This window comes from Nannospalax galili, unplaced genomic scaffold (genome assembly GCF_000622305.1).
Source record: "Nannospalax galili isolate Female #2095 unplaced genomic scaffold, S.galili_v1.0 scaffold929, whole genome shotgun sequence".
NCBI lineage: Eukaryota > Metazoa > Chordata > Mammalia > Rodentia > Spalacidae > Nannospalax > Nannospalax galili.
In genome coordinates this window covers 87,977-113,165 of record NW_008359591.1, presented here as the reverse complement: position 1 = coordinate 113,165, position 25,189 = coordinate 87,977, and the positions used below count along the sequence as shown (strand labels likewise).

Here is a 25,189-nt window from a genome sequence, read left to right as displayed (position 1 = left end):
CTGGGGTTTGAGTCTTGGGTCCACCACCTGCCCCACCTGGGACCATGAGCAAATCCATGTGCTCGATTTCCTCATGTGTCCTGTGAGGATGATGGTAACGATCACTGCAGTGGAGTATAGTGAAGTGGTATTTAGCTTCAGGGTATTTATGAGCAGCTCTGTAAACATCATGTAAACATGCAGTACGCTTCATGGTAGTGCGTGCTTACTGTTACTGCCCAGAGCGATCCTTATCATGGCAGAGAAGGGAGAACATCCCCTCTGATACTAGATTCTTCCAGAGTGGCAGCTGGTCCATTCTCTTTAATGGTTGTATCTCACTTTGACGCTTCCACAAGCCTCTGGGCCCAGAGGCTAAGTAAGCTCTTAGACTATTATCCATCATATTATCTTTCATAAGGGAGGGAGTGTCACATAATAGATAAAAGAAACCTAGGTGTTTTAAACTTTTCTCAGAAATATATCTGATTTACTAATTTTTTAAAATGCTAATAGATTGAAGAAGTGCTGCAGATGGGGCATAATTGACAGTTGACAGCTGTATCTTCATTATAGAAAATCAACTCCCTGTCTGGGGAGGTGGCTTATTTGGTAACATGCTTGCCACACCAGGGTAGGGACACAAGTGTGATTGCCAGCACCCATATACAACCAGCAGATGCAAAGAAATGAAATAATCACATTATCAAATCTAAATAAAAATATTCCTGTTTCATAGGTTAATGACAAGACTATAAAAGTTTAAAATTTGTTGAAAACTATTGATGAAATTTTTGTATCTTACTGTAGTGTGGGATTTCAGAGATTGAATAGTATCTAAAAGGTAATCACATGTTTCATTGATTTTTTTTTCTTCTTCTCTTTTATTATTAGAACCAACCTACATTACAATTGATCCACCTGCATGTGGGGAGTTATCAAACTGCACTCTGAAGGAGAAGGACTGCATTTATGGCTTCAAACTAGATCACAATGGCTGTCGAACCTGTCAGTGCAAAAACAGTGAGTAGACAGATGACTGTATTTTTCTGAGCCTAATGGGATCTTGTCAAAGCATATTATATGATTGAATATCTTTATCACTCCTGTTCAGACAGTCCTTTGACAACTTGAAAGAAGGGGGTGGGGTACTAAACTTAAATAAATGTTTTGCTTCCTTTAGGGGAAAGAGCTTCTTTCTTTCAGTTTCCATCTTCGTTTCGTGTTGGTTTTCTAGTAGGCCTTGATATCTAGTTGCAGCTGGGGGGCGGGGGGGTGCAGCCCTAATGGGGTTGAGTTCGGCCTCCTAGCCTCACAGTTGACTGTCTAGTGCACCCTTGCAAAGATTTTCTAATGACAAAACCATCGCCACTCATTGGGTGTCCCATAACATTTATGGTAGCCATAATCCTTAATGCATACTCAGAGGCTAGGGAGATGGCTTAGTGGGTAAAGCGCTCGCTGTATAAGCATGAGGACTTGGGTTTGGCTCCTCAGGACCCATGTAAAAGTTGGGTACAGTGGCATATGCCTATAATCCCAGGGAAGGATAGCAGGGAAGAGACAGGAGGCCCCCTGGAACTTGCTGGCCAGCCAGTCTAGCCAAAATGGCAAGCTCAGGTTCACAGAGAGACTTTGTCTCCAAGAATGAGGTTAAGATATCCAGTGTCAACTTCTGACACACCTGTACTCCCACAGGTAGGCACGCATTGGAGCACACATAGAGAAAGGGGGGGGGAGAGAGAGAGAGAGAGAGAGAGAGAGAGAACAAGCGAATATCCAGTGTCAGAGTCTGCATGACCTGTACCCCCACAGGTGGGCACGAATTGGCGAGAACAGAGAGAAGGGGGGGGGGAGAGAGAGAGAGAGAGAGAGAGAGAGAGAACAAGCCTTTACTTTATTGACCCCAGCTCTGTCTCCATGTAGATGTAGATTCCAACCATGTCTCCAAACTATGATCTCTGAAAAAATAGATGAAACGTATTACATTTCTCCCACAGGGGGAAATATACCCCACATGTTTTAAAGCTATTTTGAATTCTCTTAATTCCTCTATCAGAATAGACATCCAGCATCCCCTTCTGTATGCCCTATGTGGCATGGTTTCTAGATCTTACTTGGTCTTTTCCATCTTCTGACACCTACGTTGTGTCATTGTCCTTACCTAAAATGTAGCCCAGAAACAAACAGAAAGAGTCCATAATTTGGTCTGAAGAGCACGGTGCTGTTAGCCTACCTGAGTTAGCCTTAGCTCTGTGACTTGCGCACTGTGGACTGGTACTGAGCTCATAAGCAACTAACACCCCCAAGTACTGTACTGTCAGCTGCTTTTAAGTGGTTATTGTCTGTTCTACATAAAGACATTGCAGTCTTTGAAATGTATAACTATAGGGCCAAATTTAATAAGTTATGCTAATGATTTTAAGCCATTTTCAAAACAACTAATTGGAATTTTTAAACTTGATAATGTGATCTTATTTTTATGCCTCCCAGCTTATAGTAAATAGGTGCAACTTATATATTCTCATCTAAATCTCTGAATTAAAATAAAGTTGTACAGAAGCAAGGACACAGCCCTGTAGCACCAAAGACCTTCCTGTAACAAGACATTGAACATCATCTTCACTCTTCAAATGGTGCGTGCCAGCTCTGTCCCCACCAGGAGCACTTAACACATATGCCTTGCTTCTTGTTTGAACTCAGCAAGTGTTGCACTTGCAGCATTCCTTTGCTGAGAAGCTGTTTTCAAAATAAACCAAAGCTGGTGAGGAGCAATTTGTTCTTCCTGAACTTTAGGGGGTTTTAGAATAATCTTTCCTTTTTGATTGACATTTGACCTATTTTCTGAAAACTCTTCCTATCGTCTCTGATCTCTCCCAAACATAGACAATGATGCTATAATAAGAAGCTCTCTGTGGGCCTCTGGGTATAATTATCCTGGGCTCAGAGGCTTGGACTGGCTAAGTGTGGAGAGAATGTGTGCTTCCTGTTCTATCAGCTATCTGGGGTTAACATGTCTCTCAACTCTAATCATTCATCATTTTCTGTTGTGCAAATGCTTTTGATGAAGAATAAAATACAAAGTAGGAACTGAGTAATGCTGTATCCTCAGCTCCATGTTACCACCATACCATCTGCAGAGTGGCGTTAGTCTCTCAAGAGTTTATAAAAATGTCATGTTTGTAGTTGCTGCAGTCTTTAGAATTGTGGTAAGCACCCCCACCCCAAACCCAGGCTGCCCTGCTGTCCTGCACCTGGTTCTGTGCTGGGAAGAACCAGTCTGTTCTGCCCATGTCTGCCTTTTACACCTTCCTTTGGAAAGCCAAGTTTTCTGGAGAATTGCCTTGGCAGCCACATCTGTTTACATAAATTGCCAACCTTGTCTTCGTAACACCAAGATAATTGGTAGTTGTGTCATGAAGTGTTTATATTTCAGCTCTCCTAATGCCTCTTGAGCTGCACATTCTTTCTTAATATGGGATCATACCTAAATTTTTTTCTGAACTTTTATGAAGCCTAAAAATACAGACTTCTTATTTCCCAGTTACCGCTCTCACTTTCTTCACCTGGACGTTGCTGCTATAAAATTTTGGCCACCCAGCCGTGCTCATAGAGGACTCCTGTCATGCCACAAAATGCTTTTGTCATCTAATCTGAAGACACAATTTCTCTCATTTGTCATTGAAGTAAATCAAAGGCTATTGGTGGGCTTTTGCTCTTCAGACTATTAGGAAGCCTCCCACACGGACACTGTCTTGACATTGAGTTAATGTTGTATTTTGACATTTGAAAAGGAATATCCATGGGTATTACCTATAGTGAACTTCCAATTCATTCACATTTAGGAAGAAATTTATGTATATGAGAATGTTGCATTTTGTGCTAGTGATATTTTTATATAAAAACATTAGACATTTGGTGTTTGAAAATTTCACCTGTTTGTAGAAATATCTACTCTTTTTTCTTTTCTCCTACCTTTGTCTTTAGCCACCTGTTGTGTTCTAGGTAGTGTGTTAAGACCACAGAGATGAATAAAATGCAAGACCTAAGCTAAAGAAACAAAATCTCCAGTAGCCAAAACACAAAGTATCACCATTTTATGCCAGTGCATAATTCACAGGAGTAAACACTGCTAAGAAACTTCTTTCCTTCCTGAGCATTCAAGCTTTTGGTCACACTGGAGTAGGGAAGTCGTGGCCCTCACCCAAGGCATGCTTAGTGCTCAGACTGTGCTCTTCATTTAATCACTGAGTGAAAAAGCAAGGAGCCTTCAGGATCAGGGACACCTTTAGAATCATCTTGTCTGTGGTCCCCCTCCAAAGTCTGGCCAGCCCAGTCATGCATCCATCTCATCACACTGAGATGCTTGACGCAGAGAAGTCTTGCCACTCTGCTCACTGCCACCCTATACCTAAAAACTCAAGCACAGTTGGAATTTGCCAGTTTCTCTATATCATACACACGTCTAAACATGCATTTTGCTCCCGCTTCCCCCACTCCTGTTCACCGTCCTGATTATTTCAATGAGTCAGATCAGACCAAATTGCTGGGCCTTTGGTTGTCTGATTCTTGAGAGTGGATGCAGCTTGCTTCACAGGCTCTGCCCTCAGACTGACCTGCAGCTGCGGGATCAGGGTGAATGGTTTTCCTTCTGGTCCTCTGTGTCCTCTGTAGAGTACCTAACTAATGGGGTATTTTGAGGACTACATAAGTGAATGAATGCCAAGCTGGGTTCATTGCCTGGCATGTGATAGCTGTTTACTCCACACACTAGCTGTTTATAACATCCTTTTCAGCCCTAGTTAGCCAACATGGAAAGCCCCCAGCTCCCCCTCTTCCTTTGTTCCTACACCAACCTGCCTTCAGTTCTTCCTGTCCTCTCAGGATACTCCCACCAACAACTTGACGTTATTTTTTCATTTTAACCTCAGATGGTTTTCCCCCTTCTTAGGTTTAGTGAATAAGTTCCTTTTAGTCAAGTAGAGCATACTTGATTTGTGTCTTGATTTGTATTCATTTTCTCCAAAATTCTCCCTTTCATTATGTGTCCACATCTTATCAAAACCATTAATGTACAATAGTCCTAACCATGTATATACCTAAGTTTCTCTTAGACATTAGACCTAGTTCCTGTTGGAATCAAGAGTTCTTAAAATAGGGTCAGGGCAGGTGGCTTGGTGGGAAAAGTACTTGCTGCTCGAGGATGAGAATATGACCTCGGATAGCCAGTACCATGTAAAAAGCTGGGCATGGCAATGTATGCCTGTCATCCCAGCACCGGGAGGGAAGACAAGAGAACTGTGGGGGCTCCCAGGATAGTCAGTCTAGCCGAGCGTGAACTTAGTGCAATAGGAGACCTTGTCTCAAAACAGTTGGGTGAAGAGCAATGTAGGAAGACACCTGCTGGCAACCTCTGGCCTCCACACGTGCATGCACATGTGTACAACACACGGGGACACACACACACACACACACACACACACGAAGTATTTCTTAAAATAAGGTCAACACCAAATAAATATTTCGCCTTTCTCCCTGGTTTGTTCACGCATTCCCTCATGCCCTCATCTGGCATCTGTTGAATGCTGCTATAGGCTAAGCACTGTAGGGTACACAGAGGATGAAATATCAATAGTTTTGACACTATAAACTGTCAGGTTAGGGTTAAAATAAAAGCCCAGTAGAAGTATGTCCTTCAGAAGCATGTGGCAGGTGCCAGGCATGGTGGTGCATATCTGTAATCCTAGCACTCAAGAATCAGAGATAGTTGATTTAAATGTTTGAGGCCAGCCTAAGCATTAGCAAACACTGTCTTCAAAAAAATCAAGGTCAGAGCATGTATCTTAGTGGATAAAGCCACTTCCCTGTCATGCAAGAGACCCTAGGGTCAATTCCCAAGGCCACAAAAAATAAAGTACCTAGAAATAATATATAAAGAATTTTGTTTTGTTTTGTTTTGTTTTTGAGACAGGGTCTTCCTGTAGCCCTGGCTGTCCTGGAACTCACTATGTAGACCAGGCTAGCCTCAGTCCCACAGAGATCCACCTCTGTCTGCCTTCTAGGTGCTGGGATTAAAGGCTTGTATCACCTGGCTTTTTTTTTATGACAAAGGATTTGTTTGTTTGTTTGTTTGACTGTTTGAACATAGCTTGGCTTAGATGATTTAATTTGTAACAGTACCATTCCTGTAAAACTGCTAAGCAAAGTAATACATCAAGGACTTACCAAGAATGTAAATTATCCCTGATTCAGTTTCTCAAAGACATCTTTTAACAAAGGAGTATGATAGAAAATGCTTAAGAATATGCAAGAGCAGCAAAAAGTAAAACTGAAACCGCTTAAGCTACTACTGACAGAACGCTTTGTTGATACAAACATTAATAACATTAACTTTTTAACCAGAGATATTTGTTGTTGTCAGCCAGACAGAATGCACTTTACCTTTACTGTATAAACTGCATATTAAATGGCATCTATATGAATTGAATCCCATCGATCTTTTGACATCGTATTTTCCATGTCTTTGAATCAAACGAGTCTGACTGGATTATTGGTAACTTCTTTCTCAATTTTCGCATTCTTTGATTCTAGGAACTAATAACACTTTCACCTAAAAGCTGATGCAGACATATAAAATTAATAGCAGCAAGGAGGAAAGAGGCAGCATATCCACTGTAAAATACCAGTCAAGCAGCCCGAGAAGGTTACCACATCCAATGAAGGGAAGTGGGCGCCTTGCTTTTACAACGAACACCCTACCAGAGTAGGGAACCCCCTTCACATTGTTAATATTTCTTCATGTAAGGTTTCAGTAGCTTCATGGCCATCCTTAATTGATAACAGATTGCTAGAAATCTCCAGAATCCAAGTCTATAAAGTACCCCAGCGCAACTCTGAGGACTGCAGACTACTTTGTGTCATGCACGTAGGTTGCACTTTATTCACTTGCAGTAAAGTGTAGTAATGCTCCTTACAGTTGCCTACCTCTTGACCTTATTAACAGATGTCTCTTTTCCAGAATAAAGTCACAAGGCTTAAAACTATACAAACACAAAGCCACCTTTTTTTCCATACCTGTCTCAAACGATGTGCTAAAACTTTCTAAACAAACTTGTAAATCCACTTTAATTTTTATGTTGCTTTGATAATACATTTCTTTTTTAAAGTCTGTCATAGAGCCATGCGTGGTGGCGCATGCCTTTAATCCCAGCACTCAGGAGGCAGAGGCAGGTGGATCTCTGTGAGTTCAAGGCCAGCCTGGTCTACATAATGAGTTCCAGGACAGCTGGGGCTACAGGAAGCCCCTGTTTCAAAACGGCCAAAAAAAAAAAAAAAAAAAAAAAAAAGTCTGTCATTGGTAATCATGGATCTAAAAAGCATTGGTAATCATGGATCTAGGACTGCCATCCAGCCTACCATGTTATTTGAGAACTAGTGCATGGCATATTGAGATGTTTAGAAATTGATAGTATTTTCAAAACTCTTGAATGCTATCAGAGTAAGTTTTATCAAGCTGTTATTCTTCTGCCAATAAGGCATTCCTGGTGACAATGGAGGAGCACATAGCAAGAACATCAGTAAATGCATTCATTCAGCAGACAGTTACTGAACACCCACTTCATGCTAAATATGATAGGACCTGGACTATGAGCCTAAAGAAAATAGGACCCTGTCCTACATCTCCCCTTTTGAGAGGAGCAGAATTGAGCTAGTCTAGACTGGAGCCTGCAGGTGAATGGACCCAAGTCTGACCAAGGGCTAGAAGTGGCATCACCAGTCCTTTTCACGAATGTCCTGTATCTGTGTTTAAACACATTTGGAATTTTTTTCCAGTTTAAAGCCAAGATAGGTTAACATGCTAATCACTTTTCCACTGCTGTGACAAATGCCTCAGAGAATTGACATGTGGAAGAAAGGTTTGGTTTTGCTCAAGGTTTTAGAGATTTCTGCCTATTGCTGGTTGGGTCTGTTGCTTTGGGCTTATAGCCAGGCAGGTACATGATGGTACACCCTGGGAACCTGGTGACCAGCAGGTGAAAGAAAGATCAGAAGTGGAGTGTTTCCATATCCACTGTAAGCACATGCCACCAATGGTCTAACTTCTTTCTACAGACCCGGTGTCTTGAAGGTTCCACCACCTCCAGGTAGCAAGACAAATCTACAACCAAGTCTTTGACATGTAGACTTTTATAAATGCTTCCTTCTAAATCATAGCACAGAAATAAGCCAAAAACAAATCTAGTTTTAAAAATTCATTAAACTTGTTGGTGATTCAGTAGTTTTTAAGGGTGACTGACGTGCGTTCTAGATCAAGGTCTGTGGAAAGGCTGCCTTTTTACAGATCAGAAAAATAAAGGTACAAATCCGCCCAGATTCCATAGCTATGGGAAATCAATCTCCAAGGATGCTGACTCTGGCAAGTTCCAGGAGTGTTTTTAATTCATCTGTTTCCTGACATAATCTACTTGGTGCCATGACTTTAAAAATGTTATAATGAAAAAAGGGTATCACAGCTTAGGTCTCTGTGTCAGGAAAAGAAATGTGGCTGTGAAAATTGTCTCCCTCTTTCATCATTTCTTTAATAATGGGAGAGGAAAAATAAGAACCTTCCTTCCAAGTCACATAATTTCAAATTTTAAATGAGCCACTTAGAATTTCTCTTTTAAGGATGCAAATTAGCATTCACTTGCCTTACAGTGTGATATAGACTCATGAGATTATATTAAATATGTGTAATGAAAAGGTTTAGGATAATGACAAAATAAAAAACTATACCATAAATCATATTTTTCTGTATCAAAGATAACAAATTAAATGTGGAAGTATTGCTAAGATTCACAAAAGATTCTGTTGTAAAATATTTATGTAATACATGGACCCACTTCACTTATTATAGTTAATATTTAATTTTAGGTTATAAGACTTGTCTGTGGAAGGGACAAATGTGTTCTGTTCTTATTCTGTGACTTGTACATTGTTACAATATTCACATATCAAGGACTTCCAGATAAAATAACAGTTCATTTATCATTCCAACAGTAATGGTCTCTGCCCCATCTTACCAGTCTGCAGAACAAAATTCAAGTATTGCTAGTCTCACCACGTCCTCTTCCTTCCTTAAAGTCTATGTTCTTTCAAATCCTACATTTAATTCACATAGGTCTCCAGTTGTTTATTTATGCTGGAGACATGTTTGCCCCACCTTGACATTGATATTCTCTATATTTTTCCTGTTCAACTCTGTGTCTACTTTAAAAATATCCTTTTAGAAGTTAATATCTTCAGTAGTTTCATTTGATGGCATTGCTTCTCCTTTTGTTTTTAACTTCTAAAATAATGTAATAACTGACTAACAGAAGACAGTTAAACATCACTCCAGATTCTGCTAACAAGAGATGGCTTAAATATTTCAGATAGTAGGTAGTTACACATTAATATGAATATTCCTTCAATGCATATATTTTAGTCAGTTAAGTGCACCCAAGTACTGAGATATTTGTTAGCATAGATGGGGAAAGATAGCCATATGGAGCAGTGATTACTTGTTTCTATTATGTTGTAGCTGATGAACTTTAAAAGAAAAAGTAAGAAATCTGGTATGCTCAGGGAATATCACAGAAAGATTATAAGAGCCAGAGGACCAGGATGCCCATTGCCATGTCTTCTGGACATGACAGGGAAGCTGCACCCATGACATCTCAACAGCTGACTAAACAAGACCTGCACAGTGACATCAGTTGGCAATGCCAATGGGGATAGAGGAAATTTCTAGATGAAGAGCTGCAGGCAATTAATAGATGTTGAGGGAGAGAGGATCAGTTTTCTCCAGCACAAGATCCCTGTTAGCAGGTCAGCTCTAAACATGAGAGCCACTAAATGGACTCAGTACAAAGTGTGTGTGTGTGCGTGTGTGTGTGTATAAAACAACAATAATAATCAAAGAAGAGAACAAGAAATTGAGAGGGAGATGGGGGATGTGTGAAGAATTGAAGAAGGAAGGATATAAATTATGTAAATACAGTGTTCAGGTATGAAGTTCTCAAAAATGAAATAAATAAAAGCAATCCTGTATGCTACATACAGTAGGTAGTGTTCTATGATGCCACCTGACACCCTTGAGTAAATGTATTTTCAATGTTCAGAAGCATGTTACCTGTGATGGAAAACAGTAGAAAATGTCTGAAATGAATCTGGAATATAAATGACTGTTTCCCATATGTTAACATGAATTAAATTGTCATCAGTGTTTGAGGTGGCTAATACAGCAAATTCATGAAAACTGTACCCAGGCATTAATTATTAAGAGTGACCACCCACCCTAGTCTCTACTCCAGGCCTAGCAGATTCAGTTAGGCTTTATAATTCCATTTCAGAGTTGGATTCATACCACCGGAACAGAGCCGTGCTGCAATCACTGTAAAATAGCACAGTCTATGTTTGTTAACTATAGATGATGCTGTGGTAGAACAGTGAAGCTTAACCACATGGAAGGTGGGAGGATTCAGGGACGATATCACGTGACTTGCTGTGGCCTATTCATCTTTGGAAGAAACATGCCATCTGTGTCTCCACAGGGGAGGAGCTGTGCTTGGGCCTTAAACAGGGCTGCACTTTGGACTGTCCCTTCGGCTTCCTCACTGATGCCCACAACTGTGAGATCTGTCAGTGCCGCCCACGGCCCAAGAAGTGCAGACCCATAATGTGTGACAAGTTTTGTCCACTTGGATTCCTGTACGTATTTTTCAGAATTTTTTTTTTAAATTGAGAAGACTTTTGATTAAATGTAACTTGCTGAAGTGTCCATACCCATGTTTTGTGTGTTTGAATGACCCAGTGGTGGTGTGAGTCAGGAATTGCTGGACTACTCTTGTTAGCTGATTCAGAAATCAGGAAGTGCATCATGTCTCCTAAAATACGAATCAAATTTTATTCTGACTTTTTTATGGAGATGATGACAGTTCATGGTGGGTTTCCTTAGAGATGAGGGCTGTGACGTAGGTTTTTAAGTACTCTTTATTGAGTCAAACACTATAAAAATCTAGGTTATTCTATGGCAGAAATAAGCACTTCACATTTGTCTCTTTAGTTTGTAGCAGCATTTATTTCTGCTTTATATAAAATTGATCCCCTTTAAGAATCACGTCTTATCATTCTTCCCTTCGCTCTCTCCCATCTCAGTCTTTTGGCCTTCCCAGTTTGAGATATATACATGCATATATATGCACACACTCATATTCATCTTCTTTTGCCCATTTTCCTTGTTATCCCTTTAATTCCACTTTTTAAAATTCTAGGTTGAGTTTGTGCTTAAGTCTTACTTGGATATTTAAGACAAGAACACTATTCTCAAAAATTCTAAAACTTCTTTTAATAAAACAGGCTTGATGGTAAATGCCTGGGATCGCAATACTCAGGAGGTGGGGGCTACATAGCCAGTTCAAGGCCAGCCTGGACTATATTAGACCCTCTCTCAAAAACATTTTTTCCCCAGGCAAACATTAATCATCACTATTTTTAATTCTAAAATATGAGTGTGATACCAATAAAATTGTAATTATTCCATAACTTGACTGCTGGTGTAAAATAAAGTTCCCGCCAGCTCTTTTCCGTACTCTTTATGTACACGGATAGCGGGTACATAAGAGTAGACTTAATGAAGTAATCAATTAATTACTGGGAACTGCCTATAAGACCTCTTAAGGCTTTTATTTTATTTACATTTATTTATTTAGGTGTTTGGGTGTGTGTACACGTGCCATGGAATGCATGTGGAAGTAGGAGGACAACTTGCAGGGGTCAGTTCTCTCCATCCATCATGTGGGTTCTGGGAATCAAACTCACATCAGCAGACTTGGCAGCTAGTGCCTTTTTACCTACTGAACCATCTTGCTGGCCTAAGGCTTTTATTCTTCATAAGCATTTATGAAGCTTTTCCAGGCCTGTGAGTCCCTATATTCTCCTCTGTCTTGTATAAGATTCAGTAGTTAAACTTTTTGCTGGCATATGAAATTTCTCAAAGAATAGGGTCATATAGGGAAGCCTGCAGCTCTTATAAAGGAAGACTTTTTGTCCCTAAGGCTAATGTCCAACTGTGACCAATAATACATATCCTTCACCTTTCCATTCTTTGGTGTTGTGCGTTCATCTTTTCTGTGTGGCACCATTTTTCCTAATTAAATCCATGTTGTGTCATTGGGAACAGTCATATCCCAGAAGCACATAAATGTTCAGGCAATTGTAAACCTTGGTCATGGGAGCTAATTACACATCATCCAGGAGTTCTGAGAGCAGAGGTCAAGTCATTCTGCTTAAATGGTGATACCATTGACCCTTAGTCTGAATACTTGGGCATCATGTGAGAGTATCTGATTTTTCTGACCTCTGGCAAAATTTTAATTACCCAGGAAGAATAAGCATGGCTGTGACATCTGTCGCTGTAAGAAATGTCCAGAGCTGCCATGCAGTAAAACCTGCCCATTGGGCTTCCAGCAGGATAGTCATGGCTGTCTGGTCTGCAGGTGCAGAGGTAAGTGTGAGCCCTTCCCCCTCACAGCGTGGAAATAAAGAGTGGAGGGACATCCTGTAAATGAAATGGTTTAAGTGGTTACTGCCTGCTCTGAAATGAATGGCACTGCTGTGCACCTCCCGCAGGACACCGTTTTCCTTTCATCCTAATGGAATAGGACTCAGAACAGAATTTATAGCAAACACAAGTCAGATAAGCACACTGACCAAGTTAATCACTTAGTTCTTCACTGTTTCTTGTCTTGGGAACTTATAGCCTAAGAGTTTCTCTCAGTCTCTGTAAAGAGGACATCATTCTCCTCAGGAGAGGGATTGATATAACTGATACAGGAAAGAGCTGCATTTTGACACCCTTAGGTGGGTGTAACTAAGTCTCTTCACTCAGGTGTTTCCTAATGACAGAATTTTCCATGAGAATGTGCACTTGGACTGAGAAGCCTATGGCAGCCGAGAGCTATATAGCACAAATCCCAGGCACCTCTGAGACTTCTCCCTCCTGATGTTCCCAAGGCCATTGAATATGCCCTCAGAGTGCCTCTGGAGTCCTTATCTCAGTTGTCAGATGATACATCAGTTAAGCAATAAAAGATCCCTACAGCCTGCTCAAGTTTTGTTGTTTTTTTTTTTCCAAAGTTGAACAGTTACTTTTATGATGTATTGAAGGAGTCATAGAAAAAAAAAATGTTGTGAATCCAAAATCTATTAGTTGCAAGGGGCCCAGGGAATTAGTTGAATTCCCTCATTAGTTGAAATTTCTAGAATGATGATTCTCCATTTATAAACAAATGAATAGCATCTATTACAAAAGCAGTGCTCATTTATTATATGAAAAATGATGAAGCAGAGTGAAAGAACTGGAAGTCAGCAGTACCCCACCAGTAGGAAGCTTATTTGCAAGCTTTTTATTCTTGACTCATTTTTCAAAATCAGGGGCCTGTTGATTTAAGTTCTTCTCCTGAGCATTTCCTGGGTCACGGACTGTCCTTCCTAGACATTATTTTTTGGTGGCTGGGTTCCATTCCATGTAAGGACACTGCGGGCTGTTTCTCCTGTGCCATAGCTGCTGCTTTACCAGGCTGCCTTCTGTCTGTCCAGAGGTCCCTGCTTCAGCCGGGCCACCTGTCCTGTCAGGCACATGTCTGTCCATGGATGGCCATCATCATAAAAATGAGGAAAGCTGGCATGATGGGTGTCGGGAGTGCTACTGTCACAATGGACGGGAAATGTGTGCCCTGATCACCTGCCCTGTGCCTGCCTGTGGCAACCCCACTATTCGTCCTGGACAGTGCTGCCCGTCATGCGCAGGTAAAAGCCGGCCACCCGCTTGTGTGTAACCACCTCAGGCCCTGTGGGGCCTCATACACACCTTCGACTCTGGGGCAAAGTGGGGTTGTCCTTGGATACATCTTAGCTTTCTGTAGCTTCTGTTATTCCAGAGAATGAGCCAGATACTATGAATGATTAGCCAAAGACCAGAGAATATTCTAGAGCTTTAGAAATGGTTCTCCATATTTTTGAATGGTTTACTCAATTATATTGATCTTTGGACTGTTTTTTTTTTTTTTTTCAAGAGGTTTGTGGACTTATGTACGTAAATCTACCTCTCTTGTTCACTGATAGTATAGTAGAGCTGCATACCATAGTTAATTGGTGGGAATTGGTGCAAGTTTTACTTTATAAAAGTTTATTACTTATCAGGTAATACTTGAAGGGAGAGAATCATTGAACTCTGTGGATATTGTTCTTTTTTAAGTTAATGGACATGGGGCACACTCTTGCCAAATGGAGACATTTAGAATGGCAACAAATCCAAAACAGTTAAAGTCATAATAGCAGTCAGTCATCAACATAAGTTGCTAGAAGAATAGAACAGATTTTTAATTCATGAGAGTCTGAATTGTGATTGTCAGTAACAGTAATTGTTACCATAATATGTCATTTCATGCCTTTTATGTAATGAGCTCAACATACTGTACCTCCCTCTAAGCAGGTCACTTTGTTAGGGGAATAGTACACTTAGGCCATCTTTCATTTGGAAAACAGACAGAAAGATTAACACTTTTTACCCAGAGTGAAATAGCTTGGATAGCATGGAGAAGGGAAGTCTTGATTCTCCCACCAATGGCCTTAACATTTAAATGCACTGTTGTACTTTGGAGCCATGAGTACTTTTCCTTCGGTCCATCTTCCTTTATCTCAGTTTGGATGATTCCTTCTATACAGAGGTATAGTCAGCAGCCTGAGACCTGCTCTTTTTGCAGCAACGCAGGACTAGTCTGGGAGGGAACTCATGTTGGTCAGACTGTACCTACCTTACCTCTCATGGCAGGGAACAAGGGAAAGGGATGCTTAAAGCCCCTTTGAGCTATGAGATTCTGTATGCCTCAGTTACTATCAAACTGATAGCTCCCGTGTCTTCATACATGACACATTACAGTGCAGAATAAGTGGCTTGTTTGTTTTCCCATAATGTGGTTAGATGTGCTCACTGTCAACTCTTTACTTTTTCACATTGTTTGCAAGCTAAATATAAGCAGTTGCCATGTCCACCAGATCAAATGCAGTTTGATGAGATAAAACTGTATGGACGCTTCAATATAATTTATTGTATATGGTGCTAGGTTATATAAGGACCTTTTCAGATAGAGCTGTACTGTATGTATATATATAATGAGCATACTCCCCTATACCACCCTTTTTCTCACCCCCTTTCCTCCCATACCTCCCCTTTCTCACCTCTATACCGTTTTGTCCCCCTTCTTCCCCTAGATAGTTTTGCTTCTATTTTCATACACCTCTCTGGACCCTTTGAGAAAGAGAAGTAATTTGTTCCCACAAGACATGCTTTATTATAGGTGTGTGTGTAGAGTGGAGGCCTGCACCTGGTTCTCTGTTAAACACACCTTGGTGAAGAAATCTGAGTCAGACAGCTGGAAATGAAGACAGATCAGAACAGAACTGAAAGTCAATGAAAGCAAAAGTTTCTTTATTTCAGAGACAGAAAATTCTTAAGCACATAGTAATTGACATATTTTTGAGGCTGGGGAATGCCTCAGTTGATAAAGTGCTTGCCATGTGAGCATGAGGACCCAAGTTGATCCCCATCACCTACATTTAAAAAAAAAGAAAAAAAGCCAGGCAGGGCAGTGCACATTTGTAATCCCAGCACTGGAAGCAGAGACGGGAGGATCCCTGGGGTTTACTGGCCCCCTAGTCTAGTCAAGTCAGTGAGCTCTGGGTTCAGTGGGAGACTTTATCTCAAATAAATAAGGTGGAGAGCTACTGAGGAAGACACCTGACGTAGACCTCTACACACACACATACACGCACACACACGCACACGTGCTCACATTGTGACTGTCTGGTTGTGCATGTACAAAAAACATTCCTGTTTATGCATGTGTAGAGTTATATCTTTTTAAGATCTTAAGTGGTTTGCCACATGTGAGTTATACAGACCCTAGAGCCCTTCCTTCTACACTCTGGACTCCTACCTTAAAGAACATTTCCTTACTTCTCTGGTGTGGTGTAGCAGCCATTATCCTAGGATGAATGAGCAGCTCTTAAGCTCTTCCAGTAGAGTGATTACCAAATGGCAGCGTGTCTTAGATTCCTTTCTCCCCCTTTCGTATCCCTACCTTTTTCCTCTCCCATCTCTCTAGCTCCTGTTTGCTTTGAAGCATTTGCAGAGTATAGCCAAGAGATTAGGGAGACAGGACCCCTGCAGACACTTGTCTTTTTCCCAATGGTGACTACTCATCTACTTGTAAACCTTTAAAAGGGCTACAGTTGCAGTTGTCTGTCTCCTGGAAGCCCTTTTTGAATGCAATCAGGGAGCCTTTTCCAAAGTTAGTTTACAGATGCTCTTTGGAACAATTTTCCTCTCGATAGACCAGCAGGAAATGTGCTTTGAGCATGTTGTCACTTAGCTTTCCTTTTCATCACTTCCCTCTCTGCCATTCCTATTCTGACCGCTTGGTACAGTTGTCATTTCTCTGAAGTATGTCTGCCTGGGCAAAGTCCTCACCCTTCCTAGTTCCCTTGAGATAAACCTGCTCTGAAAGCTGCCTCCTAACCTGAAGGTCAGCCCCTCACCACTGTAGCCCATCAGTACTGTTGACTCGTGTACCACCCACTGCTTTGCAAATAACAGCCCCGATGCACTCAGCTCTGAGCATCTTTGCACAGACAGGGTGGTTCCTCCAACCCCAGCATCTGCTGAGCTCCAGGCCTGAGCCAGCAGCGATGTCTCCAGACCCTTTCTCAGCAGGATTTAGCACTGTCAACACCTCCTTGAAATGCTTGTTGTGTTTGGACTCCAGGAATATGGTTAATGTCCTCAGACTCCCCAGCACCACTTTAGGGCAACTCCCAGTACTTCTGCAGACATTTCAACATTAAATTCTCTCTCTCATCTCACTAAGGGACCAAAGCCACCTCTCCTCTGGGCAAAGAAATCAAAGTTATCAGCCTCTGGGTATGTCCTTCATTGATTATGATGTCTCCAACAAATGTTTAGTCTCAGGTGAGGGTTTCAGACTGTTGATTCCGATTCCATGGAGGCGTTCTTGCTGGTTCTGGCAGCTGGCTGAGGTGAGGTGTGGCCTGTTGACAGTGGGCCGGACTTCTAAGCATAAAAGTGCTCGGAATCCCAAGATAATAAAATAGACAGGACATTCATCATTTGGAAGTTTTGTTTAATTTAGAGGCATAGCCATTATGTTAAATAACCATTGACTTTGGTTCCAGCCCCTTCACTATGCTTAATGCTGGGAGCTCTCGCATTCCAAAACATGTAAAACGGGATAATAGTGCCTCCCTTAGAAGGTCAGTGTGAGGAAGAAAAGAAATGAAATGAGTAAGTGGAAAGTGCTCAGCCTGGAAATAATTGGGCCACAGCAAGTATTCCATAAATGAGAGATCTTTATTCTGACAACCCCTACACATTGCAGGGATGCTCCGGTGCGCACACTTGTCTGTAATTTAATTCTCTTATTGAATTCTCTCAGGGATATTGACAGACTCAACCACTTGAACCTCACTTTCTGAGATTAGCTCTTCTGCCATTGTATTGTGTTTCTAGGCATGGGATTTGTTTTCTCCTTCGCTGTTCTTGGCATAAGAATAGGGTGAGATATTCTTCAGACAGTTCAGCCATCAGCTTCTTTAGGAGTTGTAAAGACTGCAGATGAATAATTTCTTGTGTTTTTGTATTGTTCCTCAGATGACTTTGTGGTGCAGAAGCCAGAGCTCAGCACTCCATCCATTTGTCATGCACCCGGAGGAGAGTACTTTGTGGAAGGAGAAACATGGAACATTGACTCCTGTACTCAGTGCACCTGTCACAGTGGCCGGGTGTTATGTGAGACCGAGGTCTGCCCACCACTGCTCTGCCAGAACCCCTCACGCACCCAGGACTCCTGTTGCCCGCAGTGTACAGGTAACCAGCATGGTGCCACGGCACATATTCGGGGGGAAGGATTCAGTTCTGTTTGTCTGTTCTGTGAGACCAGCACTACACAGTGAGCCTAGGAACTCATGCTGGGGCATCTGGATGCCTACGTCCCAAATTCATTCCCTTTTAGCCCCCACTTAGCTCAACCAAAACTCATGGTGCCGGAGTTAGCTTTGGAAAAGAAAGGCTGGGCTGGGCTGGACTGGACATGGCAGTTCATGCCTTAATCCCAGCACTTGGGAAGCAAAGGCAGGCAGGTCTCTATGAGATGAGGCCACCTAGTCTACATAGTGAGTTCCCCGCTGGGGCTGCAGGGAGACCCTGTCTCAAAAACAAAAACAAAACAAAAAACCAACAGCAGAAAAAGAAAGGCTTTTGTTTTCTTTCTGCTATTTTTTTTTAGCCCAACACCTCAGACTAAGGACTGTACCTTAGCAGAGGCAGTCACGTGTACTATTATGCCAGATGACTTCGGTCCTATAAGAAGTCATCTAACAAATGTAAATAATAGTTATTGGTAAATAATGTAAATAGAATTCTTTGGAATTATAGTTGATGAAAATACTTTGAAAATATATGTGCCCCCCAACCTGTGATTAATAAGTTCAGAACAAGAATATTGCATACTAGTACTTTCTTTTTATTTTTTATACTTTAGCAGGTAAAATTATGGTCATGAAAGAATTATAATTTATCATGATAGTAAATGTAAGTCACTAGTTTTATCATTAAAATAGTAATTCCAGTTAACAGTAGAATAAATGGCTTTTTCAGAACAGATTTAAACTGATAAATAAAATTACCACATTGGCAGAACAACTGACTTTATTTTGGTTTAATCTTCCATTTTTTCAGGTAAAATCATAACCACTTACCTTAACACTCTTAAAGCGTTTTTACTCAATAGGACATAAAGCTTTGTGTTTTATTACTTTCATTTTTACCCTGCCTAGTTTGCAGTCCAGAATCATGCTCTGTCATTCTTCCAGCTTACTCAGCAGTAAAACCTTCATGGGCACATGTCGGTGGGTTTTGTTGTTGTTCTTTTGTTTGCATCATGTGAACATGTAGGGATAGCCACTGTTTGCTTAAGTCATTGCTCACTTTAGCTAAGGTATCTTAGTACAACGTTGTTGCTGTAAATGGCAGCTGTGTTGATCTGACAAGCCTAATTCGTGTGAAATCTTATGTAGCATAAGAAGTACTTAATATGTATTAAGTTTTTAGGGATGTGTGACCTATTCCCTTTGTATTTTTATCATTATCACCATTTTTAAGCACCCTGCTGGTGTTTCTTTGTTAAGAAACAGCCATGAATACTCATATCCTCCTGATAGAAACCATTTAGTGCTCTGTTCATTGGTGACAGTGAGCTTGTATCCATTTAGTTACTTGTCTTAACAGATGTTTGTGGAATGCCTGAATTGAGCCTGGGGATCCTAAGGTTAATGTAACCAGAAATAATTTCTGTACTGGGAAGCAATAGCCCAAAAGAAGACCAGACACCCCAGGGTTCTACATTACAAAAATAAAGAAGCAACGAGAACTTTGAGGGGAAGGGTTTGAGTATATGTAGCTTAGGAAGACTTGAGAACAGTAAGAAGTTCCCCTGAGCTGTTGGGGGTAAGGTCTGAGAGAACACGGGCTTGATCATGGCAGGGGTGTTGGGGAAGCCACTGCACCAGCACCCCAAGCCCAGAGTCATTGACAGGACACCTGACTACACTCAGAGAGTCAGACCAGGAAGAGCAGAGCCCTGTGAAGATGGCCCGCTGGAAATGCCAAGGCCAGGACTAGGTGTGGGCACAGAACAAGAGAGCACGTATGGAGAGGCTCCTGTCAAGCAGGGTGTGTCCTTCCTGCCTGAGGATCTTAACAAACTGCCCATCTTGTACCTTGCTTTAATTTCTCATGTATAAACTTAGGTCAGGGTGACTCTTTTTCTTCCCATTATGACTTGAAAGGTACTTCAGCTGTTGGGACTTCCTTTTTTATATATCAGTGTTCCAAAGGTTACTTTTAGATATGTGAATCAGTGCATAACTAGAATATCTGTATTTAAATGAGCTACTCATTCCATAATGTATCTTTCTGGGCTTTCCATCCATAACTATATTGCAGCAGTAAAAATATATTTTTAAGTAGCAGTCCTCCAGCCTCAGCCTCCCTAGTGCAGGGATTGCAGGTGTGGTCCACCATGTCTGCCTCTGTCATTATCTTAAAACTTCAGGTATCAGTTTTTCAGATCACAGTAAATTTGAAGAGCAACATTATACATCTAGAAAGAATATCATCCCTGATCTTAGGTTATGGCATTCTAAAGAGGTCTAAAAATGATATAAACTTGTCCACAAGAAGACCTATGTCTACATGGGGATTCTATCTATGAGATACCTTCCTGTTCCCTCTGCCCTTCCTGTGGCCTGGCTTAGAGCAGGGATCATCACAGAAGTGGTTTCCTGAAGAAAGAGTGGATATGGGAATGCTAGTGTAATATCTCCCCCAAAGCACAAAGAAAAGACACCTGTGATCTCAGCACCTGGGAGGCCAAGAAGGGATGATTGCTACCAGCTTGAGGCCACCCTGTGCTACATAGTTCCAGGCCAGCTTGGGCTACAGGGTGATACTCTGTATCAATATATAAATAAACAACAATTGCTACCAGCTTGAGGCCACCCTGTGCTACATAGTTCCAGGCCAGCTTGGGCTACAGGGTGATACTCTGTATCAATATATAAATAAACAAAGAATAGAATTGTGTTTGTTCCTTTTTGCTACCTTTCAGATTTTTCTTTCATTCTTTATTTTCTAGTATTTGAAGAAAAAAGAAAAGCATAGTATAGGAGAGACAGGAAGGTCTAAAAGAACTACAGGAATGACTGACCACTAGGAGAAATCACTCCTAGTGATTGAATGATGAAACAAAGAAGTCAGTGTTGGGAAGCAGAAATAGGGTGTCTGGAGCAAGAATACAAGAAAGGCTGAAAGAAGGAAGGTCCGAGGGAGAGATGCCAACTTGCGTTTCCACGCAAGCTTTGGTTAGAAGCCTCTTGTCTCGTGAAGGAGACTGCCCACTCTGCATCCAGCTCTGACCCTCACTCCATCTCAGCCAGTACATCTTGCTGCCCTTTGGGGTCTTTTCTGGGCCTCAGTAAAAACCATCTGGATTTCAGGTTGTTCATGTCCTCTGTCTTCACAGCTGTCTCTGCTTCTTCATCTTCTAAACTTTTACACAAAGTTGGGCCTAAGCATGGTTGCAAGAACTAAGCTAATGTAGCCTGCAGCATCCCTCTGACTTTCAAGGCCTAGAGTAGATCAATGTGTGTCACTGAGAACATAATCCCACCTTTCCGTCTTTAGTCTACTGAATATGGACAGGTATAAGGAGCCATCCATGAAACAGGGCCCATAGTGAACTGGAATCAGTGGAACCAATGGCTGTTCTTTCTCATGTTTCTGCCTTCAAGACTGGTGAGAGGAGAGATGGTCATGTTGTAAAGGATTAGTTTAGTCTAATTATGTTGTGCCAGCTTCTCTCTGGCCCTAAGAGCAGGTCTCAGGTAAAGCAGCTGTCTTAGTCGTCAGAGAGTCACATATGTCGGCTGGAGGGTTTATTCACAAGGTGGATGGAAAGAAGATATGACAGTTAGAGCTTCTAAGTTGTGGGATAACTACGTGTCAGTCTCTGTTATTTCTGTTTCATCGCTGAGAATAGCAGAGTTCATGAAGCTAATTCAGAAAGGAACATAACCACTGTCCACTATGTGTCCACTGAGAAAATGTGGTTGGATTAGGGGTTTGCCAGACACATTGCCATTAGATTCCGGGGTGGGTTAGAGAAATACTTTCTCTCATTAGAGATTGTGATATTTCTAAAGTGGGACCCTCACTACCTTGCATTTTTTACTGAGATTTCTCCTTGTAGTTAATTTCTGTTACTTTCTGTGGACACCAACACCCAAAAGATAGCTGGGTTTCCTGGTGGCATACTTTTCTGCTTTAAGTCGTCATCTGATGTGGAGACTCTAGTATATCTTTCTACAACAGAAACACTGATGACTTGCTGGTAGTTGGGGTTACATACTTCTATTCGATCTGGATTGCTTATCTTTCAGTCACCGTTGAGAACATCTGAACTTTGGAATGTTACAAATACATGTCTTAAGATAGTCTGGTACAGTGAAAATGGATTGTAGATTACATGGCTGCAAGTAAGAAAACCTAGCTATAAATTTTAAACAAATAGTGACTTATTTTCCCTACTTTACAAGAAGCTTGCAGTCAGATGCGTATCTACATTTATTCTGTCGCTCAGTGATTGAGATAAGGATGAACCAACTATGTCAACATGCTCATCTTCGAGACAGAAAGATTATGGAAGGTTGGTGGTAGCAATGCTTCCATTTGAAAAAAGGGGAAGCTTCCCTAGAAATCCCTCCATTAGCCCTGAGCTACAGCAAGGTGAGGTGTCTCCCTTCCTAGTTGCAAGGCAGACTGGGAAAGTAGGACTTAGATCTGTTGTGATCCAAATCCTGGGAGTCCCCAAAGAAGACAAAGATTTTATTTCAGGTAAGGAAGGACAAAGATAGATGCTATGTAACCAACCGACAGAATCTACAAGACTGGTCTTTAATGAATTTTGTTACTGTGTTTTAAAATTCAAGACCCCACCAGAATCAGACTTCCTAATTTATGACTGACCCCTTTTTTAAGGAGGCATGTAGAGCCTTAGGGACTCTTTTAAGACCGGGTGACGCATAACTGTGTTGCATAGTTGGTAGCCTGCAGCATCATCTTTGCTGACCTGTATGTTCATTTTTCCAGATGAACCTCTTCAGCCTTCCACATCCCATAATGAAAGCGTGCCTAGTTACTGCAAAAATGATGAAGGGGATATATTCCTGGCAGCTGAGTCCTGGAAGCCTGACGTTTGCACCAGCTGCGTGTGCGTGGACAGCGTAATTAGCTGTTACTCTGAGTCTTGCCCTGCTGTGTCCTGTGAAAGACCCGTTTTGAGAAAAGGCCAGTGTTGTCCCTACTGCCTAGGTAAGATCAAGAAAAAAAAATTTCCTCTCTACCAGTGGCTGCTAAAATTGGCACGGACAGCCATTTGCCTAGATCAGTTAATATTTTTAAAATTGTTTTTTCTGGTTTGATAGGTTACACAGACCAAATGTAGGAACATCAAGCAGGGAAAAGATCAGGGAGATGTGCTCCCAAGATGGAACGTGTTAAGAATAAATAGATGCTGTCTCAGAACATAATGGTATTATAGCACTGTCATGTTCCATTGGAACAAGTTTAGGATTTTCAATATCAGAGCTTTCTCCACCCGATTTATTTTCAATAGTCGTTTTCCCCTGCTGTTTCCCATAGTAACGTATATTCAGTGTATAAAACTTGCTTCTCTCTTTAGATCAACTGAATATCAAATATTCATTTCATCTTCCAGAGTTGTTTTCCCCCCGTCTTTGGTAAGGCAATTAATTGATCCCATTTAAGCCACGTTGCTGTCCATGTTGGTGGCCTAGGCTCACAGAGCAAGGCCTGAGTAACTGACAGAGCCCTCTCCTTCTTCTGACCCATGGTGCTACATCTTGTGAGCAGAGGACATATGAATACTAGCCCCTAATATCCACACCAAACTGGTCCTGTGTATTATGAGGCAGATGCTGCTTCAGGGACCAGAAGGCTCAGCTGAGACAGCTGGCAGTGCTAATCAAGGACAGTCCCCACTCCCAAGGCTCTAGCTGTCTTTATTGTTTTTGTATTCTAAAGTCAATTGAGAAACGAGACACATCTCAATCCCACAGTGAACCTATAATCAGGGTAGCAAATGAAAACACATGCCAGTTGTTATTCATTACAGGTGTTTTGCATTTATTGCTGGGGATTTTTACATATATTCTAGACGAAAGTCACTGCAGCCATTTAGAGTAACACCTGAGGAGAAGAGAGAGCCTTAGCCCACAGAACTTGGCTGTTCTTGGGGATTTTACAGAGCTAGATGTTCCCAGTGTAATGACCAAATAGCACTAAAAATAAGCCTTGAAAGCTTGATTCTTTCCTTTAGAATGACCATCTGTATAATTTATTCTTTAAACTATAATACCCTTGAGAGTGGGAACTCAGGATAATTGTGATTAGAGCAGCTAGAGACCAGAAGTGTCTGCAGACACTCGGACATATGGTGGCTCTTAGTGACTGGGATGCAGGCTTCTCTGTGCCACCCATCAGCTTTGTTTCTAAATGGAACTAAAAATATACCCAGACGTACATTCAGTATAGTGCCGCTTACTTTTTCTAAGAGCCTACCAAAATTCATACAAGAAATGGCACTGCCTTAGGTGATAATCTGAACAGAGGTGTAACTAGGGTACTGTTTAGTCCTCACAGGGAGACGTTCAGGTAGTACTGCCCTATTTACATATCAGAACTCCAGTGATAAAAAGATGAGTGCGTGGCTCATCCTTGGAAACTCAGAGCACAGGGTGCCTAAGAATTCCACGTTACCGTCAGAGGAAAATCTCTTTTGTTGAAATTCTCAGTGATTTTGTTCAGCAATAAGTTCCTGCTGCATTTTGCTGCTTTGCTGGTAAATTTGTGGTTACTTGAGTTGTAGATTTGTTTTCATACAATAATGGCAAATCACTTCTCTTTCTCACAAGGATAACTTTCCAAAATTGTGGAGAGACACCTTCCAATCTTAGCACTTTCTGTCCATCTTTTCTGTCGTCTGCTTTTCTTTTTTGCTTCATATTTCCAATTCCTGGATCATTTAGATTCTCTGTTCTTCTTTAGTGTAGGGAATAAAGTTCAATCTGACCAAAATTTGTGATTTTGGTTTTAAGTTTGATTATAAGCACTTTCATTAAATTATGATTCATGTAAGTGGGTATTCTGTTCCATCACCCTCAGCAGCACCCCTCCCCTTCTATCCATTGATGTGTGTGCACTTGTGTTCTATAAACCTGCCGCTTGGGAACATGAGAGATTTGCTGTCTCGAAAGCAGCAGCTTGTGTCATAGTCCTCCCCCTGCCTGCTGTTGTGTAGTTGAAATCAACCTCCTCTGTCTGTGTCATGCTGTTTTGTAAGTAGCCTTCTTAGATTACTCCCTTTCTCAAGCAGGTCTGCTACATTAAGCATTGAAAGTTCAGTTCATAATGTGACTCTGTGATTGCTTATCTGACTGTCGGGTGTGTTTGGGGAGTTGTTTTCTTACCAACCAG

At 41.4% G+C, this 25,189-nt stretch overlaps 1 protein-coding gene across 2 annotated transcripts in view; it reads left to right on the top strand.

Moving 5' to 3' along the window:
- The window catches only part of Crim1 (cysteine rich transmembrane BMP regulator 1), a 192,886-nt gene that overhangs the window by 148,996 nt on the left and 18,701 nt on the right, over window positions 1-25,189 (top strand). Inside the window, exons 8-13 of one of the 2 annotated variants that reach the window (XM_008823363.3) lie at window positions 874-1,002; window positions 10,554-10,710; window positions 12,384-12,505; window positions 13,600-13,809; window positions 17,729-17,944; window positions 22,784-23,005. In XM_008823363.3, the coding sequence (XP_008821585.1) occupies window positions 874-1,002; window positions 10,554-10,710; window positions 12,384-12,505; window positions 13,600-13,809; window positions 17,729-17,944; window positions 22,784-23,005 (1,056 nt within the window). The remainder of the gene's footprint in view (window positions 1-873; window positions 1,003-10,553; window positions 10,711-12,383; window positions 12,506-13,599; window positions 13,810-17,728; window positions 17,945-22,783; window positions 23,006-25,189) is intronic. The other variant, XM_008823366.3, reaches the window with a different exon arrangement.